This window comes from Rutilus rutilus (assembly GCF_951802725.1).
Source record: "Rutilus rutilus genome assembly, chromosome: 23".
Lineage (NCBI taxonomy): Eukaryota > Metazoa > Chordata > Actinopteri > Cypriniformes > Leuciscidae > Rutilus > Rutilus rutilus.
The window spans coordinates 17,243,240-17,264,118 of NC_140233.1; the positions used below are offsets into that span (position 1 = coordinate 17,243,240).

The 20,879-nt window shown below is 37.0% G+C and overlaps 2 protein-coding genes across 3 annotated transcripts; one reads left to right on the top strand and one right to left on the bottom strand.

The window, feature by feature from the left end:
* Positions 1-335: 335 nt before the first annotated feature.
* On the top strand, positions 336-10,928 carry idh3a (isocitrate dehydrogenase (NAD(+)) 3 catalytic subunit alpha). The gene is made up of 11 exons (XM_084396750.1): positions 336-522; positions 2,664-2,726; positions 4,032-4,115; positions 5,568-5,682; positions 5,765-5,952; positions 8,258-8,391; positions 8,555-8,657; positions 10,013-10,077; positions 10,170-10,254; positions 10,347-10,499; positions 10,600-10,928. The coding sequence occupies exons 1-11, from the start codon at positions 496-498 to the stop codon at positions 10,681-10,683; spliced, it is 1,101 nt and encodes a 366-aa protein (XP_084252876.1). The 5' UTR covers positions 336-495; the 3' UTR covers positions 10,684-10,928.
* Positions 10,929-11,225: 297 nt separating this feature from the next.
* Positions 11,226-19,433, bottom strand: acsbg1 (acyl-CoA synthetase bubblegum family member 1). 2 transcript variants are annotated; one of them, XM_084396748.1, is made up of 15 exons: positions 19,238-19,433; positions 17,609-17,713; positions 16,813-16,877; positions 16,414-16,685; positions 16,188-16,276; positions 14,420-14,540; positions 14,255-14,335; positions 14,020-14,169; positions 13,753-13,929; positions 13,000-13,178; positions 12,668-12,901; positions 12,356-12,573; positions 12,100-12,239; positions 11,771-12,017; positions 11,226-11,631 (listed from the first exon to the last, which is right to left on the bottom strand). In XM_084396748.1, exons 2-15 carry the CDS (start codon positions 17,668-17,670, stop codon positions 11,555-11,557), a joined length of 2,112 nt encoding a protein of 703 aa, XP_084252874.1. In that variant the 5' UTR covers positions 17,671-17,713; positions 19,238-19,433; the 3' UTR covers positions 11,226-11,554. The 2 variants fall into 2 exon arrangements, with proteins under 2 accessions (XP_084252874.1, XP_084252875.1); XM_084396749.1 differs by having other exon boundaries at positions 16,819-16,877; positions 19,238-19,374.
* Positions 19,434-20,879: the final 1,446 nt, after the last annotated feature.

The window sequence follows — 20,879 nt, forward strand, 5'->3', positions numbered from 1 at the left end:
TGGGGATATATATAAAACTGGGGGTTTCAAATCAAGGGGCCGCAATTAAGGTAGAGATCCACAAATATAACTCTGTGTTTAGATAAACAAAGTGTAATTTTTGTTTAAAAATAAATAAATAATAAAAATATGATTAAACTCACAAATGAAAAAATGAAATTCATTAATTTGAATTTAAAAAAAAAAGTTAAATGAGTAAAAAAACAATAATATAGCCTAACTTAATAAAATAATATAATATAAAATAAATAAAATAAAATACAAATAATTTGGTATTTATGCATGAAAATATATTGCTACAAATTAAGGCTCTCGCACCAGGATGGTCATATTTTGCGGTCCGTGGCATCTAAAAGATTGAAAACCCCTGCCGCAAGGTCAAGCATATTAGTCTAGGTAAAATCTGGCAACCCGAGATACTCATAGCGGAGGATGAGACACCGGATAGCTGCAGCATTGTGTTAGTAGTAGTCGCAAGATCACGATTAGCACAGGATGGCTGGAAACGCGTGGAGGTCAACGGTAAGGACTCTATTATGTGACAAACCTCAGATTATAGCAGTCCGTGTGCTGTTATGCCTGTGTACTATGCATGCAAGTATATACTTAACCGTACGCTGAAAAAAACATCGTGGCGTTGCATTAGAGATGCCACAGCGGCCCTGTACTGCATGCCCTTCACACAGGCATTTACATGTTTAACACATTTAACAGCTCCCAGTCAACTCATATACTAGTCTTTTAACACATATGAGTGATGAGTGTAAGAGAAGTCAAGAGACGATGCGTTTTGAATCACGCCCGAGTCAAACGCCACAGATGTTCAACACCACTGCAGTCATCCCCCATCCACACATTATTGTGTTTAATAGCCAAAAGAGTAAATAAACTCATTTAGTAAGGCAGCAAGGTCAGGTTGTGGTAATTTAAAACGACATTCTTGCCTTTTCAGCTCCTAAAACTTCTCGAGAGATTCGGCGTGCGGATAAGTGACGCGAGCGGGACTCCGGAAGTAAGACGCGCATCTCAGTTCAGTCAGTTAGCTTTAACGCGTTAGCTTGCAGTGGGTTATTATAGTCATTAAAGATGGCAAATCTGACGTGGACATTAAAATAGTCACGGTGAGATAGTTTATAAATGAGCTTAGCTGATTTACATCAGCAAGGAGATCCATTAACGCCAACTAACTAACCAACCACCAGCTGGTGGATGAAGGTCACCTCGACATGTTGGCTTCATGAATGCAGTAACAAGAGCTGACTGATGTCACGACTTCATTTAGGAGTTTCCCTTATTAACTTAATGTTATAGTTCTTCTAGAATCTAGAACATACAATCATGGATGTAAGGGATGATAAGGACATGACAAGCATGCAGAAGAACCGTTTAGTGTCCTTCAGGACAGGTGTTTAACATACAATTATGGCTTCTTAAGTAGTTTAGATTCATATTACTAATATTAGAAGGATGAAATGTCAAATAGCTGTGCATATGGTGGGAGACATTAGCTCTATAAATCATCATATAATGAATCATTATTTCCACAGATGGCTCTAAATGTGTTCAAACTTAAGCCACATATTTAAAATGTATGATTGTTATTGCAAAATATGAAACGCATTCTGGCATCTTAAAGAAAAAAAAATACTACTAAATTACTAACGTTTCTCAAAACTAACTACTTTTCTTACAAGGGATAGAAGCCTGGTAAGAAGTCACCCGAGGTGGCAAAAACTTAGCCTACTATTGTCTTAATTTTGAATCTCTATATTGTTTTATAATGAGCAATATTTGTTTTTTGTAAGGGGGGGTAGTTCAACCAAAAATTTGTCAGAATTCTGTCTTCAGTTACTCACCCTCATGTTTTCCTCATCTTCGAAACACAAATGAAGATATTTTTAATAAAATCTGAGAGATTTCTGTCCCTCCAAATGAAATGACATTCATTCATTTTTGAGTGCCTTTCTGAATTAAAAATCATTTTGATATTTTTTTTTTTGTGGGAAATGTCCAAATACCTTTTGGCTCACCGTTTTATGGCATCGCTCTCTCACAGTACACTGCTTTCTCAAAAAAAAAAAAAAAAAAAAAATTAGTAATGTCCCGATCAGATATGCTGTCTTTTTTTTTAGGGGTTTGCTTTAAAAAAAAAATAAAACTTGTCATTTGTGTTTGATCATCAGTGACCAGTAGCGTTAAAGTTTTAGGCTGATTTAAACTGAATGTTCATACTTGAAATGTTGACCATGCAGATTTGTGAAACTACACCAGGGATGAGTAATAACTATCACCTAATCACGTAGATAATTGGCAAAGATTTGCATTGGTTTAATCTTTTTTGGCTTCAGGATGGTCCCTGGTGTAATTCACCTTCTACATGCTTGTCGCTTTAATTGGACTTGCTGCATTTTCTATTCAACAAAACACTTAAAGTTTGCATGCAGAGTTAATGGGATCAGATTAAGTCTGGCTCAGTCTAATTAACTGCTTAAGCCACTGTGTTCGGCAGTGAACATCAGCCATAGTGGCAGTCGCATTAAACGCAGCGCTTTTTAAAATCGCATGGCCAATAGAATGTTTGGGATTTGTGTATTGGGTAGTGTCAGCTTGAATGATCTTCCAGTGTTATTGATCTGTTTGTACCTTTGAAATCGCCTCTGCAGGTGTCCCGTGTAATAGGAGCCATAAAGACTCAGACCCCACAGCCCAGAACCTTCTCTAGAGGGGTAAGTTGAATTTAACTCTCGCTGCTGTACCATAATTTGTGATGACACAGTTACAAATTAACTCAATGCATAACTAACAAATCTGTAGTATTTTTGAAGATGTACCATGTTTTTACATGTACTATGGTAATTCCAATGGGATTAAAGGGATAGTTCACCCAAAAATGAAAATTCTGGCATCTTTTACTCACCCTCAAGTTGTTCCAAACCTGTATGATTTTTTTTGTTCTGCTGAACACAAATAAAGATATTTTGAAGAATATGGGTAATCAAACAGTTGTGAGCCATCGTTGACTTGCATAGTATGGAGAGAAAAAAATACTATCAAAGTCAAATGTTCTTCAAGTAACGTTAATAGAATATTCTGTCAAAGTTATCTTGTCTTTTATAATGTTCTCAAAATGTCATTTATACATCGTCCATGGAGTTTTTTTACGTATTTCAGAATATTAGGAGAACATTTGATAGTAACATTTCAATAATGTTTGAAGAATGATAATGGAATGTTTCTCTAACGTTCACAGAACCAAGAAAAAAAAACGTTTTAAAACATTTTCTAAAAACTGGATGTTTTTATATTCAGAAATAACTTTTATATAACTTAATTGGAACGTTAGCAAAACGTTCTTAGAACATATTTTTCTTAGCTGGGAATGATGCATATGAATGTAGTTTGTGGTCCAGTTTGGTTGGTATAATGTACGTGCTCACTTTTCTGTAACATGAACGGAATTTCAAAACTTAATGTAATTTAAGTACATCAATTTCCCCAAACCAGTTTTTTAAATATGTTAAAACTATTAGGAAAATGGAATTTGATATCAGAAATTTAAAGTAAATTTTATAGTGACCTTAAGTATAGAAATAGTAAAATGTTCTAAATAATCATCAATATAATAAAAGGGATAGTAAATGGTCAGTTTTATATATCCAAAAGGCAAGTACTTGGAAAAGCTTAATGCTCAGCTTTGGGGTAAGCATGAATCATCAAACATTAATTCTGCAGCCTGCAGAAAATATGTAGTTGTGCAAGTTACACACAAAGGCGTTGGCTTTTTGGCACTAGCAACCGTACTCAAAACATATGCTGCAAAATAATTTGAGTTACTAAAAGTTGTTCTGGAGACATTAGTTATAGGAGCCTGCAGTTCAAACTTGATGAACTTTAGTACTTTTGTAGTGAAATCCTCAAATATATGTTGAAGCCTCAGAAAAGTAATGCCAGATTGTGATACTTGTGAATAATTTTCCAATTTCCGATATTTCATTTATTTATTTATATATTGTTGTGCTTTATTTTGACAGATTCAAACTGTAACGTTAATTCCTGGAGATGGAATCGGTCCGGAGATCTCCACTGCAGTAATGAAGATATTTGAAGCAGCAAAGGTACGGATCTGTTGTTTTACTCTTCGGGAATTCAGCTTAGGCTGCAAGTTGCAACAAGTGCATTGAGCGACTATTATACTTTTAACCCCTTTTGTGCACTGCTTTCAGTCTTAGAAGAGAATTCAGCACATTTGTGTAAATATTTGCCCACAACTTGAATAGTGTAGTTGTATTTAAAGTCACCATGAATTCAAAATGAAATTTTAATGGAATATTGTAGGATTTATTTTAAATGATTTATCCGTTCACATCATTATTTTTTTTTTATTTGTGTGCCTTTGTAATCTTTAGCCAAAATAACTTCCCCTCCCTCTTGCAGCGACATCTAGTCAAGTCAAGTCACCTTTATTTATATAGCGCTTTTTATAATACAGATTGTACAGTGATAAAAAGGAAATAATGCAACAAAGTTTGTTATTATCTTGAATAAAATAGTGTCATAGTCCAGCTTAAGTTAGTTCAGTGATGGTTCATTTTTGTTATAAAAAAGTTATTAATTTAGTCCATTTATATATATATAGCAGCTCTGGAGAAAACGGTGATGTCATCGTCCAGCTCAGTTCAGTTCTCATACAATGGTGTCAATGCAGGCAGATCAATAATATTGTTGAATGTTAAGTGTCCCCAACTAAGCAAGCCCGAGGCGACAGTGGCAATGAACCCAAAACTCCATCAGGTGACAGAATGAAGAAAATAACCTTGGGAGAAACCAGGCTCAGTCGAGGGGCCAGTTCTCCTCCGGCCAACGAACAAACAGTGTATGATGATGATTTAGGCAGCATTACAGGTCAGAAGTCAGGTTGGATCGGAACATTCAGAATATTTAACGCAGTTCCATCTGGTTGAAGATCAGATTCATAATGCCGATATGGAGACAGGTTTGTTGAGGATTTGTGCCACTGGATGTCGTATGGACGAGGCCTTCACAGGGGAGAGTCTAGTTGACACAATCTCTGCTGACACTTCAGGGCTGCGTTGTGGTCGAGTCTAGGCACAGGTCCATAATCTGATCTGGATACGGCCCGGATCCGGCTGACTACGGTAACCTCGGGATAAACCGAGAGAGTAATATTGGCGTAGATGCCATTCTTCTGAAGTACATCGGGTGTTATGGGAAGTGTTCCCGGTTCCAGCTGACCTAGTTTATGCAGACTAACAATCATTTAAATTGATAATGTGTTATATGTATGCCAGGTTAAAGAGATTTTAGAAGAGTTTTAGTCTAGATTTAAACTGACAGAGTGTGTCTGAGGGCAGGACAACCTGTCACTCACATGAGATCGACCAATAGCAAACCAGAACCACCCAATCAGTTCCCGATGGACAAAATCAAATTTTCTTTTTCGAGAAGCCATTTCACTCGGATATGTCACAAATGGGAAGAAAAGACTATCGCAATCTTAGTTTCATGCCAACTTTAAAGCTACAATGTCACCTTTTTTTCTCAATCAGGCCCCTATTCAGTGGGAAGAGAGAAACGTCACCGCCATCCAAGGTCCTGGAGGCAAATGGATGATCCCTTCTGAGGCTAAAGAGTCGATGGACAAAAACAAAATTGGGTTAAAAGGTAAACTTGTCGACTCTCTCACATCAGTCGAATCATTTTAGTGTTAACGAAACTCACACAGTCAATTTCGATTATATTTCAGGTCCCCTGAAAACGCCAATTGCTGCCGGACACCCGTCCATGAACCTGCTGCTAAGGAAGACCTTCGACCTGTATGCCAATGTGCGTCCTTGTGTGTCCATCGAGGGCTATAAGACGCCTTACACCGATGTGGATCTGGTCACCATCAGAGAAAACACAGAAGGAGAGTACAGTGGGATTGAACACGTGGTATGTATGTGAATCAGTAACTCAACCGAATCAGTAACTCAACCAAACCAGAGCTAGTTGTTCTTATTCTTTTGATTTCTGCTGCAGAGATCTGCAGTTGCAGGAAAAAGTATGTGAATACTTGGACATTTTACGTGGATTTATGTATTATTTAAAAGGTCAGATCCAAATCTGATCTCCAATTAAGTCACACCAATAGGCATTATCTGTGTACGAATTTGCATACTATATAGTAGGTACTACATTTGGTTTTGAAACTTGCTTTGTGACCGTTAAAGTACGTTCTATATAGTATGAATGAAATTCAGATGTACCATATCCGTCATGTAGTCACTGTCATGTGACCTTCGGTGTCAATTGCATTGCTTCACTGCCATTCGCAAATCCTCTCCCGTGGCCTCATGGGATAGTAAAGGGTCCATTGAATGCACACTTCAGATTCTAGAAGTGAAAACACTTTTTTTTTTTTTTTTTTGAACTTCTTTTAACTTGAGTGCCACATTTTAAGAACTTTGCATCATGCGCAAAAGACGTGAGCACAATGGTCAAACACGTCCGTCTAGTGAATGTTTACCTTGAAAAACAATGGAAAAGCAGCGTAGTGGAATGGAGACATTCGTTCTGTGTAAACGGCCCCTCAGTCATCTGGGTATTTTCCGCCTACTGTTTTGTGAATACTTTGAATTTGGGCATACTAGTTGGCTTACATACTGTTTTTTTTTTTTGCCTACTATATAGTATGGAACTAGGCTTATTTGAATGCAGTGAATTTTTTATTTTGGACCATTTATCATTACTTAACTGATTCAGTTTAGCAGTATTCCTGATATTTGGTGTGAATCGCTGTCTTAAGGTCATGCCAAAGCGTTTCAGTCAGGTTGACATCAGGATATAAGGTTCATGTACTTTTTCCTGCAACTATAAATACATTTATACCCCTTTAGTTCTTTAGGCCTAGTATACAACAATAGGATGACATTTGACCTTTGAGGTCCTGATTGGCTCCCTTCACAAATGTCAAAGGTCATGCTATTGTCATCTAATGCTATCTTAACCAGTTTTTCGCGCAGTGCTAGCGGAAATTCAGTGGGCAAAGCTCATATTTCAATGCCGTTTATTCTTTAGGTAGGTGCCACACGGTTGCTATAAATCTGTTGTCTCTGGTCCCACTCCATAGTGTGTCAAAGCGTTGCGTGAAATGACCTTCAGGTCGTCACATTCCATTCATGCGATCTTCCCTTTGTCTGTTCACATTATTCAAAGTTTAAAAATGTATACTACCATTCAAGAGTCTGGGGTCAGTACAATTTTTCTTTCGGATGAAATAAATTGATTTATTTTTTAAGGATGAATTAAAATTAAATTGATCAAGTGACTGTAAATACTTTAATAATTGAACTTTCTGTTCATTAAATAAATATATCATGGTTTACACCAAAATATTAAAGGGGTAGTTTACCCTAAAATGAAAATTAAGTCATCATGTACTCACCTTGGTATTGTTCTAATGCCATATGCCCTTCTTTCTTTTATGGACCACAAAAGGAGAATTAAAAAAAATTATAATAATGTCTCAGTTGCACTCGTCCATATAATGGCAGTGAATAGCGCGAAGCATCAAGCTTTTTAAAAGAAGATGCAAAAATATCACTGAATGATCCCAAGCGTCACGTGCCGTATATTTGTTTGGTTCGCGCACACCCTTAATTTTCATTATAGGTTTCAGATTATAACTATCTGAACTATCATCATTGATGATAATAATAAATGTTTCTTGAGCAGCAAATCAGCATATTAGAATGATTTCTGAAAGATCATGTGACTGGAGTAATGATGCTGAAAATTCAGCTTTGATCACCGGAATAAATTACATTTTAAATATTTCACAATATTACTATATTTTTGATCAAATAAATGCAGACTTGAGCATAAGAGACTTCTTTCAAAAACATAAAAAGCACCAACCCCAAACATCTGAACAGTAGTCTAAATTTAAAAATCACTTTTCTTGAATTTTCTCAAAACCCCTAAACCTTTGAATGGTAATGTATATGATGTGATTGTGTAAAACCTTGAGTTGCCTTGAAGATCAAGTCCATCGAATGAAACTTGTTGTGCAAAACTTAAATCTTTGTTTAGCAGTACACCAATAGTTTTAGCAATCATCATATCTTGCCCCTTTGTATGAACTAACCTGACTCTGTGTTTTAAAACCTAAACTTGGTTTTGTCAAGATAAAGTGGTTTGAACAAAATCAGTTGTGGTTACCACAATATTAAATGTGCTCTATTTTCACCTGAATCAGATTGTGGATGGAGTTGTGCAGAGTATTAAACTGATCACAGAGGATGCCAGCAGACGCATCGCAGAGTATGCATTTGAGTACGCCAGAAATAACCAAAGAGCCAGCGTCACGGCTGTTCACAAAGCCAACATCATGTGAGTTTCACCTGACCAGAAATGTCACAAATCACACAGTAACTTTGTAGCTATGACAAATTACTATATAACAGGAGTTTTTTTTTTACTGGTAACAAATGGTCTTATTGGATGTAAAATAATTGTAATGTATAAAGATGCTGAATTCAGTGATGTCTTCCAGGCGAATGTCTGACGGTCTGTTTCTGCGGAAGTGCAGAGAGGTTGCTGAGAATTTCAAGGATGTGAAATTCACAGAGATGTATCTCGATACAGTCTGTCTCAATGTATGTATACAAGACAACTTCTTTCACTAGGCCTTTTCTACTCATCTTGCAACTGTGAAATGCATATATATATATATATATATATATATATATATATATATATATATATATATATATATATATATATATATATATATATATATATATATATATATATATTAGGGGTGTAATGGTTCTCGATAAAATAAAATTGAACCATACCGTTCGGCACACAATTGCACCGTTGTTCATCTTAAATCTGACGACGCTTGAAAATAACAATGCGTAAAACAGACAGCTAAGGCAACATTTCTATTTTCATTCAATTTACGTTTTTCAAGTTTAAGTTTTTCATCTATTATTAAAATGGGAACGTTTTTTCAAGTTTAAAGGTGCTGTATGTAAGTTTTTGACTGTACTAAAGCATAAAAATCCCATATGTTGCAGTTCTTTAGGAAACATGCTGAGTTCACATACTCGTTTTTCTGAGAGGAAAAAAAAGCCAGTTATTCTACTTTGAAATGTGCGTTCCGTGTCAGAATGTCTGTTTTTGTTTTGGTCTTTGCCCATACCGCACGTTGCCAGTTTACCCAATAGTATTTCGCCACCACAGGTCGCCAGTTGGCGGAAGCATTTTACAGTCATGGAAGCCAGCAAACAAACTGGGTCAGAGATCGCAGATTCTACCCGACCTAAAAAGCCTCAGCACCCATCTAAAAAACGGTAGCATATTAAAATGCGATATCAACTCATCAAACAGTGTAAGGCTCATTGCTGTTCATTGTCAATTGGCTCGTTCCTGTCGTTCCCTAGCTGTCAATCTTACATGCTGCACCTTTAAGCACTCAGTGTATTGACCCAGAAGCAGTGTTGGATCAGTTGCTCTAAAAAAAAAAAAAAATTACTAGCTACTAATTACATCTTCGACAGTGTAATTAGATTACTGTACTAATTACTCTCTCTAAAAAAGTATTGCGTTGCTTATTACTAATTACTTTCTAAATCCCATATCAACCTCGACCAGATGAACAATACAAGGATAGACATGAAACTGCTCTTTTTAATTATTTTAAATAAATATAAAATTACATAAATTATTCTTGACTTGACCAAAGTATTAAAAGGGAAAAGGTTACATTAAAAACATACATTTTAACATTAGACGTTCAATTTTAATGCTAAATACACTATTGTTTTATATAGAATTGTTCTATAGTTTATAAAGTATTTAATGCTATTACATCAGAAGTAACTAATTATATTACAGAAGGAAAAAGTAATTAAATTACTTGGTTATACATTGCACACAACACTGCCCAGTAGTCACTTTATTTTCATCAAATCATTAAGATCTTTGTACTGTGATTGTTCACTAGATGGTGCAAGATCCCTCTCAGTTTGATGTGCTGGTAATGCCTAATCTATATGGCGACATCTTGAGGTGAGTCCGTATAAAGCATCATATAATAATATTAAACGTGATATGATTATCTTTAGACTGCAACTCTCACCAGCCTTTGATTTGTCTTTAAGTGATCTGTGTGCTGGATTGATTGGAGGCCTTGGAGTCACTCCCAGCGGGAATATCGGAGCCAATGGTGTTGCCATATTTGAATCGGTATGTGTTGGATGCTGCAATAGCTTTACAATGGAGTGATCAATTAGTATCATTCCATTTATAATAATTATTGTTTTTTGTGTGTGTGTTAGGTACACGGAACTGCCCCTGATATCGCAGGCAAAGATCTGGCAAACCCTACCGCCCTTTTGCTGAGTGCCGTCATGATGCTGCGTCACATGGGACTGCACAGTTACGCTAAAAAGATTGAGACCTCCTGCTACGACACCATACGGGACAAAAAGGTAGGATCAATTATCAGTGATCTTTGGGCATGAAAATGAATTTCCACCATCAAGACAGATTTTGATACTTACATCTTTGACCTGTTTTTATATATTCCAGCTTCTGACCAAAGACCTTGGCGGAAACTCTAAGTGCTCAGAGTTCACCGATGACATCTGCCGAAGAGTTAAGGACATGGAATGAGGCTTTTCGAAATGATTATGTTTGGATCTCACGCCTAAAGAACTGACAGTCAAAAAACATGAAATGAATCTTCGTATCATTCTGATATCTGCGCACAATTCTACTAAGTGTCTGCATTTTTTGTTTCTCCAGAACCGCAAAGCACTGTCTTAAATTCTTGTTCTACGGTGACTGTATTTGTGAGCTGTTTTAATCTGTCAAAAAGGAACTACATAATCTAAGATAAACCGTATTTATTGACTGGACATTTTCTCTGGTTTAATATTGCCTTTCTGTCACATGACAGGAATAATCTTGTCCAAGTATTAGGGGCTGAAATACATACTTTTTGTTGTCTTTAAAGTGTGTTAAATCCGTTAAAAAAAAGAGAGAATAGATGTTTCACATTTTTATGCTTGAGCTTTTACATCAGCAATGAACTTTGCATTATGGTTAACAATTAATATAGTTCAAACAGCTGTTGACCTTTGCTGTGTCAATTGTGATATGAATGTACCATCAAGACATGACTGTGGTCGGAATATATACTGTACGTCTTTTTTATGGGCAAATCAGCCTATGTCTTTATTTTTACAGAGCACTTTTATACGATCGTTATAACACTGCATAAAGATGAGAGCATTGCCATATACAGTATATCCACAGAGCAAGCAAATTTTATTTTTAAGATCTGATAAAACATACAGGAATATTAAACATCATATAACATCAAACTAACACTGTAAGACAATTAACAGTATGTTTAAAAATAATAATTAAAAGAATAGGAGTAAATTATGTTATGTAAATTAAAAAAAAACATGTTTCTGCAATCTGTGTTGGCAAAAAGCAACAGTATCTTTGATAGAGATACAGCCAGTCTGGAGGTCTTCTATTCTCTGTAAAAACTCTGTATTTCACTGTGATACTTCTGCAACACCACTGGGCGACGTAGTTTCATTGTAGGGCCTGAAAAGAAATGTATATTTTATTATCTTTTGGAATGAACAGTCGTGCTGGTTCAATACAAGTTAAGATCCAGATACATTCCTCCACCCAGTTTATAAAAAGAAGCATTGGACCAATAGGGAGGTATTTCGGCACTCACCTAGTTCTCCTCCAACAATTGAGAAATCTTTCCCTAATATGGTCCACTTTTGTATGCGTTGTGCGTTTGAGGTTGCTTTTGAATTGACCTGTGCTATACCCTCTTCAATGGACTGGTACACTAGCTTGTCTTTTCCTCCAATGATGTCCGACACTTTTGTCGCTCGGCTACCAAGTCGCTGACAGTATTCCACAGCCTCCAAGCTAAGAATGTCTGTAGGCTCTGTGGTCTCTGGATTGATTGTGCACTATCCAAGGAAAGGAAGAACAGAATAACCTAAATGATTTAAGAGTTCTTGAAGCCAGAACTTTTCTTAAAGCATAGTTTACCTTTAGTGTTAGCAGAATAGACAGAAATTTCCTTTTGTCTCCGATTAGCATAGCATTGCTGATGATTGGCAACTCCTGTTTCACTGCATCCTCTATGGGAAGTGGGGGAACGTTTTCTCCTCCGGCAGTGATAATGAGCTCTGAAAGGAAAGAGATTGAATGGAAATGCCCTTTAAAGCTAACCTAAATCCAATTATACAGTACCATCAAAGCTAGTAAAAAAAAAATGTGTAGGGTTAAAAATAGCATCCTTTACCTTTTATTCTTCCGGTAATGTAAAGAAAGCCATCTTCATCTACCTTTCCCAAGTCTCCAGAGTGGAGCCATCCATCTTCATCCAAAGCCTCCTTTGTTTTATGCTCTAGGTTGAGGAAACCCATGAAGACATTCCGGCCCCAAAAACACACTTCTCCAATTCCGTCAGCATTTATGTTTACCAATTTGTATCTGCAGCCTGGAACCACCTTACCACAGCTAGAAGAGTTCAAGGAGACATTACACAGTGAACTTGATTATTGACCTTCAAGTTAAAATTATTCAACCTGTAAACTGAGGAAAGAGGGCTTGCCTTGAGAAGCGGAACACATTCGGTCCAGACATAAAGTGGGGTCCTGAGCTTTCACTCATCCCGTAAGCTTCATACAGTCGAATGTTGAGACCGAGGAAGAACTGAAGGGTTTCTCTTCCAATAGGCGCAGCTCCCGAAAAGAATTTCACACAACTGGAGAAGCCCAGCTCGGCACGAAGCTTTTGTAAGACCAAGCTGTCAGCGAGAGTGAAGAGGAATGACTTCTCCTCATCCCTGATTTGAAGACAATGATCATAAAAACATAAAGGTCCACATAACATGAATGTAACATACAGGCAATGATATACAGTACTTTAAAATTATTTATGTACTTGGTAAGACTTTGATTAGCCTCCAGACTAACAGACATGGCCCATGTCACCAGTTTCCTTTTCATGTATCCACACTGTGATATGCCTTCTTTGATCTTTTCCATAATTTTCTCCCAAACACGAGGAACGCCCATGTGGGCCGTGGGGTTTACCTCTCGAAGGGTGTCTACCAAACTCCCCTAAAAGGAAAGATAAAACAAGTGAGCAGTGTAGAATAGACTTCAATCCTTTATTTCACAGTGTGGCAGTAGTCCAGTCTCAAGTCCAAGACCATATTTTCATGACGGACTTGGCCTTCACTTGGACTTCGTCTTGACCTGGGGCCAGTTGCATAAACTTAGCCACTATGTTAAGACTGTCTTAAGAACTCATTTGGCCAACTAGAAATTAGTCAAGAGGTAATCAGTCTTACTTTTCTGATTCAAATTAGACCGATCTACCTTTTTACCAGTCTTGAAGAAAAAAATTAGATGACTAACTTTCAAGACTAGTCTAACCAGTTTATGCAACCGGCCCCTGGACTCGACCTACTCAGGTCTTGGCCTGGACTCGAATGAGCTAGTCTAAATGACAACACTGACATTTGATGAAAACACCAGTTACGGGATCTAAAGCAAAAGTTCCACCTTCCAGTAGAGTGTGCAAAATTAATAGAAACTTCAGGGTAGGTGTGCTGGATCTAAACTCCCTCCAGGAGCAGTACCGGACACCCCAATCTAAAGCTAATCAAGAGTCCTGATTTTGAGCAATTACCTTTAGAGCATCTGGCTGAGCAAAGAAAACCTGCTCCCCCCACTGGATCCCTGTCCAGAGATCGTAGATTTGGGCAGCAATATGGCTGAGAGGAAGGTAGCTGACCAGATACTCTTGCCTGATTTCAGCTGACTGAATATCTCCAGCCTTGCTTGCATGACGGGCTGTCCATGTGATCTATTGGAGTCCAGAATTCAAAATTGTCAGTAAACTACAACACAACATTGCCACTATATTGTGAATGTTATTTTTTTCATAGCTGCTTACGTTGTCATGGCTTAACATCACTCCTTTCGGTGATCCGGTTGTTCCAGATGTGTAAATAAGTACGCAGCACTGATTGGCTTTCTGGCTACTGATGACTTCATCTAGTTCTTGATCAGAGATTTCCAGTCCTAGTCCCATGAACTCTTCCCACTGTCCAAAGACAAGCAGTCACCGTAAGTCTTTGGTTAAAAAAAAAGAGTCAACTCAGACAGGTCTCTGTTTATCCAACACTCACCGAATAGAGATTGGGCATCTTCTCCTTCAAAGATCCAGAATACTGTACTATGGCTTTTAAGTGTGGCAGCTTATCCCTTACCTAACATTAAAAATGGATTAATCAGTTTGTTCATTGATTATCAGAAGGTCAAGGTTGAGAAAATATAAGTACATCAAATTTTACCTGTAAAATCTTATCCAGCTGCTTTTGATTTTCCACAATAATGACATTGGCTCTAGAGTCATTAGCGACAAAGAGGCAGGCATCAGGTGAGTTTGTGGAATAGATCCCTGTCATTATGCCCCTAGCATTAACAAAAAAATAGATGTGAGGGCAGGGATTCTAGCCCTAATATTGCTATTTATTTAGTTCGCTTCAGTTTGCATTTGATATTTATAGGCCATTGTAAGAGCTTGGCCAATGTGTAAATGGGCTTTTCATGCTTTATATTGATAAGACAACCCAGGGTCATTTTTAATAATCCTGGGTTATCTTGTTCCATGTTTCACAGGAAGTTCATTAACATGCACTTTTAGATATCAGTCAGACTAAGGCTGAATCCGAAAGCTAAAGCAGCTGACTTGTTTTCTCGCTGCCCTATCAGGCAATGACATTGCAGGCAGTGTTTGCGCACAAAGTTACCTCGCGTAACTGATTTCGGACCGACTTCAGAGGCAGCATAACGCTTTAATGATCCACAGCAAAATAGAGAGCGTTTTGGTAAAGGCTAAGTGAATATTTAACTACTACAATACTGATTTCTCGCTAGAAATGACATCAAAAGTAAAAAAGATTGGTCAAAAACGTATTTACACATCTAACCACCAAACGCAACTTTCAGACTGCATCTTTATTTTTTTGATTAAAGGGTTAGTTCACCCATCATTTACTCGTGTTAAGAGATCGTAAAAATAATTTAGTACAAATTTTCTGAAGAGACATGATCGCTTTATGATGAACAGATTGAGTTTAGCCTTGCATGCTTAACGCACAAGAACAAACCTCATTGGTTCTTGTGGAAGCTCAAACACGAGAATGAACCTCATTGGTTCTCGCATGGAAGCAAGCATGCTTGAGCTTCTGTTTGCCATAACTGATGTGTGCGTTGATGTATTTAAAGCAATTGTGTCTCTTCGGAAAATTTGGACTAAACCACTCAATTCATATGAATTAGTTTTATGATCTCTCTATGAAGTTTTTGAACTGTCTAAAGTGGTAGTTGCGTAGACTGTCAATGGAGGGACAGAAATCTCTCAGATTGCATTTAAAATATCTTTATTTGTGTTCTGAAGATGAATGAAAGTCTTACGGGTTTGAAACGACATGAGGGTGAGTAATTAATGACAATTTTGGGGTGAACTATCCCTTTAACTGTCATAGAATGGAATACACAGGATGGTGGGATATCATAGGCAGTGAAGGATACAAATATGCTGCCTTGTTGCTCAAGAGACAGAAAGTGAAGCTAACATTGGATTCGGACTTGCCTTGATGCCTTCCTACCTTGGACATCCTTCAAAGGCAACATTTTTTAGCTTTCGGATGCAGCCAAAAATCATTACTTTTTAAAATGCCATGTAAACGCTTTAGTTAGCTGGTTTTTGTGAATTTGGACTAACTAGATAATGAAAATGTAGCTTGACCTGTACACAATTGTATAATCGTGAAACAGTTGGCCTTTGAATTGTGCCCATGACACAAAAGACAAAAGGTGATGCACAGTGTGTATTTAATTATTTAAATATTTGATTTAAGCATTGTGTCATGTATACTTGGACAGAGAAATTAACACTGTAGTCTGACTACGCAAAAACCAGCTGTACCTTGATTATGCACACATATACATACTTACAGTTCAAGTGTTTGGCAGTACAATTTGGGTTTAGCAACACCAAAACTTACAAGTATGAAATTTTAGGCATAATGTAAACAACCTACAGGTATTTCTCACCCTGCAAACACAGTTCCAATAGCAGCGATAAACCACTCTGCAGAGTTAAATCCCAGGATGGCTACACTGTGGAACCGCTCCAGACCAAGCTAGGAGAATTGTCAAATATCACTGTATTATATCTAATCCGTAAATTCCATGCATATGACTTATGAGAATGAGCTGTGCAAATAAACTTTGTAACATAAACATGAAATTAGTGTTTAAAAAGACTTTCCAAGATCACCTTTAGAAAGCTTTTGGCGGCCATTCGACTGAGGTGATAATATTCCGAAAAGGTCACTTTTTCCCATTCGTTTCCTCTTTTGGTTGCCAAAGCAGTCAGCTTCCCATACTTCTGAACTGAGTTGGTAAACATCTGATGTACAGTGATGGGCTGTTCTGGGCAAAGTTCATCTATTCTCAGCTGAACTGATCCACTGGCTTCTGTAGTCCATAGGGATTGGGCTGGGGCCAATTCCGCACCTGCCAGAACCTTCTCAACGCTCTTTTTCTCTGCTGCATTGAATAGGAGATAATCACAGTTCAATGACTAAAAATCTGATGATGTAATTGAACAGTCAGAACATAATCCCGATATCAAAACTCTGACTATGATGAACAAAATAAGAGTTAATCTACTTACACAAACCTTCGCCAACATCCTGCTCCAAAAGGTCTGTCATGGGCCCTGAAGGTGAACAGTCTGAGCTGAAATGCAGAGTGCTGGCCTGTTAGATAGCAGTGGACTCTGGCTCTCCCTGCGGACAGACCCGGCTCTTGCTGCCGTACCCATGAATCACATGGCGCAACTGCTCAACAGCATTGTAAGCCCCCACAATGATGGGTTTTGGTTACTAAGTCCTAAAGCCCCTGCAGCTTTGTTGGCAGATGGGAACTCACAAAATGTGTGAGAAACTAGTTCCCATCAGTCATAGAAACTACTGGTTTCTTTTTCAGTTCAGTTCTTGACGTAACAGCCACAAGTGAGAGGGCACATTAGGTTGCTTTAAAACTGGCATCCCTGCAAAATGACCGGCTTGATGCTCTTTATAAACGAGTGCTAGAACTGGCAGCTGAGCTGATTTCATTTCCGCTGCGCTTTTTGATTTAGAGTGTTTGGTGAAAAGCACAAACACCAAGAGATTTTTTCTGCCAAACTCTTTTTAAATGAGACATTTTGCATGTTATTCTTACCTATGGCAACTGTAGCTAAAGATAACTTCACACAAAATCTAAAGAAACTAAAAGTGTCTCATTGTTAAAGGAATATGAAAATTTTGCTTCTTTAAAAAACAAAAAGAAACAAATGCTTTGGTATTTGATTCATTTTGATTCACGTAAAATGAATCAAATATCAATCCATAAGCTGGAAATTCAACAGGATGAAGCCATCGCAGTGCAAGGTAATTCAACAGATCTTATTACATTCATTCACATACCTGTTTCCAAGCTGGTTATTGGCGGGATCAGTTTGCTGGTGTGTTTGAGTGCTGGTGCTCATGCTGACTACAGGACCGAGATGAACTACTCGAAATCTCTCCGTTCTTGGCATAATGAGGACAGAATGAATAGCTCCATGAGGCAGTGTCACAATTCTCCATGTGAAAAACTTCAGCTATGTTGAGTTTCTAGGAAATGTTTTGAAGTTCTTTGAAAGTTGGCAAAAGTCTGTTCAGTTTGAAATGTCTTTAGGTGAAAACACTTAATGCATATTAATGGGTTTTGTGGGCTTTTATATGCAAATGTCTTACAGTCCACTGAATTTTAATAAAACAGCCCACTCAACTGAGTATATATTAAGTTATTCTAAGATATCTAATCAAAATTCATTTACTATTACATTTTTGTATTTCAATTTTTATTTTAGTTTCATCACCTTTAGGTAAAGAGAGAAAGAGTCATATGTTTCTCTTCTGTGAATTTCTAATAGCCTAACACAAATATTTTCTATCATTGGACCTTACTATATATAGATTATACTGCATCTGTTTTGTGATTTGTTGTGTTCCAAACACCAAATACTTTATTTTCAAATCCTTTCTGTTTAGTGCAACAAAGCATACAAGTTTAAATGTATGGGCGAAGGACAGAGGACAGTGTCCATGATAAGAAAAGGATAAATCAATTAAAAAATCTAGGTTTAAATAAATGTCAAGTTCTTAGAAATGTATTCTTTGTATTCATGTTAATGTGATTTTGAAAAACAATTTTCAAGAAACATTTCTATTAAAGGTCTATAAAATGTCATGTGTTACCATCAAGGAAAGAGTAATGATATTTCCTTCATTATTTACCCCTTTAATACATGTTCTAATGTGTACACATATTATTTTTTTTCAAGTTTTAAATTATATTCTTCAAAGTAATGGTATTTTAAGAAAGTCACACCACATGACATTTTTAAATGACTTGCATGAGGATCTTCAGAGGTCTTTGCTATAATATAATTTCCCATTTTATGTTTGTTTTATGCATGTTGTATTTTTAAAATATTAATAAGCAGTGAAGTAGTTGTTAAAATTGTATTAAAATAAATAATTATTCTAAAAATTATATTCTAAGAAATAACAAGAAATAATAATAACATTAAGCCAAACTACTTAGTTTTTCTTTGCTTTGATTTCATACTTTTAAATGAGGATTTTGTTCTTAAGCAAAACCCCCGGTGTTAAATGAACATCGCCAGTGCTAATCAGGATCATTAATCCAGATAAACATTTATTTTTACTTTGTATCCAATTATTTGTTTACTTGCATTGTTAATATATTTTCTGAAAAGTAGTATATCCAAAAAAATTTTTTATTTAAAATCAATTATGTTATTGATTAGGTACAAGCTTAATGACACCTAGTGAGGTCATGTTAACCGACCAAAAGTCCACAGCTTGTCAAACCACATTGAATTTTGTATGAAGTTTAGCCTACAAATTTTTTTTTCTTTTCTAACCGTGTTGGGATATGCAAAATTCATGCTATATGATAATATTCGTTACCATAAGCAGAAAAAGTAAATAGTAGGCTAACATTGTTTTTAGTATTAGTGTTTCCTCTCATGAAAGTGTCTTTACCTGTAATAAGTGGTTCACAAGCTGCACTGCAACACTTGGTGATGAACTAAACCCTCTTCACCGCTGGTAAAGGATATAGGACGCAATTTTGTAGGTTTTAATAGATTATAGGTAAACATACACTTTATCAAGCTCTCTGGTTTGTTCTCCTTCTGAGGTATCCTTTAGTAGTGAGGGAAACCGCTACAAATGATTCAGAGGGCGAGTGAATCCCAGTGATTCATATTGAATCACAAACCCATTTGACCTATTCATGCAAAAGAAGTGAATCAAAAGAGTGAATAGTTTGCTAACCGGCCATCACGCAAGCATGCATACATACATACATTCATTCATAGATACAGTTATTTGTTTATTTATTACAGCTTATTAATTGGCTTTTTTTAGGCTCCAAAGAGCTTTCCTCTAACTTGTAACGTAAAAGAGTCGACTTCTCACGGAGTAGGCTAGCGATTGTGGCCATCTGGTGGTCAAATATAGTCGCTGGTTTCACATCTGAAAACAAAACAAATGAAAACATCAATTCATTTTAATCATGCCCTTGTTATTTCACAAGCATCAGGCATATAGGCTTCATTAACACTAGAGAAAAATCATTTTAAAATATTTAAAAAATATATATTTTTTAATTTGTTTAAAATGTCTTCCCTCCAGAGTTTAAAAATATAGTTTCAAAAATAAGGCTAATTATTTATTTAGATGTAGGCTAATGAATGCAATCTTCAGAGAAGTATAGTCATTTAACCAACACTTATACTGTTCATTTGCAAATGCCTACTGTCCATAATGCATTACCTAATGCTTTTTAAATTTATTATTATCTATTAGTAAATGTAGAATAACATTATCTAAGATTAATGGAATGGAAGATCTAAAGATCTAAGTATTATTAGGCTAACTGTTGTAGGAAGGTCTTGTCATAAGCTTTCACTGCACCAGATGTCATGTTTCACCACTAGTTGTCTCATTACACCTGCTTTTAAATGACAACCCAGCCTGTGAGCATGTTACTGCTGAGTTCAAACTTAAACATCTAACTTAAATATGAAAACTACATATTGTAAGCTTTAAAATTATATATAGTTTGTCAATATTACTTTAGGTTTTTACTAAGATATTATTGTTCTCTTACGAGAGATACTCTCGTACTGCATAGAATACGCTAGGGGAAAATCCTTTTCCACGAGAATACTGAAGCCCAAAAAATTATCCTTTAATTTTGTATTAATGTAAAACGCGTTGCGGCAGCATACAGACATAGGCGAGGCAGCTCGCGCGCCTATTGGCTGGTCTGCTGGCAACTGCTTAAGCCTATCGAGCGAGACCTAGAGTGACGTCAGACCCAATGAGGGCGCTTTGCGCCCTCTGCGTCACGTCCCGCCGAGACGGGCGTGGCTTTGGTCTATAAATACCGCTCGCAGGCATTATTTCTCTGATTTTTCATCCTTCAGCGAAGCAACTCACATCGCTGGATCCGAGAAGAAGCCGCGCTGTTGAAGAAGCACCTCAGCGGGACGAGTCGACGAAGCTGCTGGCCGCGCCGCCTTCATCGCCTTCCTGCTGCGCTATCCAGCGCCCATATCCTTTATTGCACTGTGTGTGTGTGTTCGCCGGCGCGACTCACACTGTCTAAAAGAGCTGC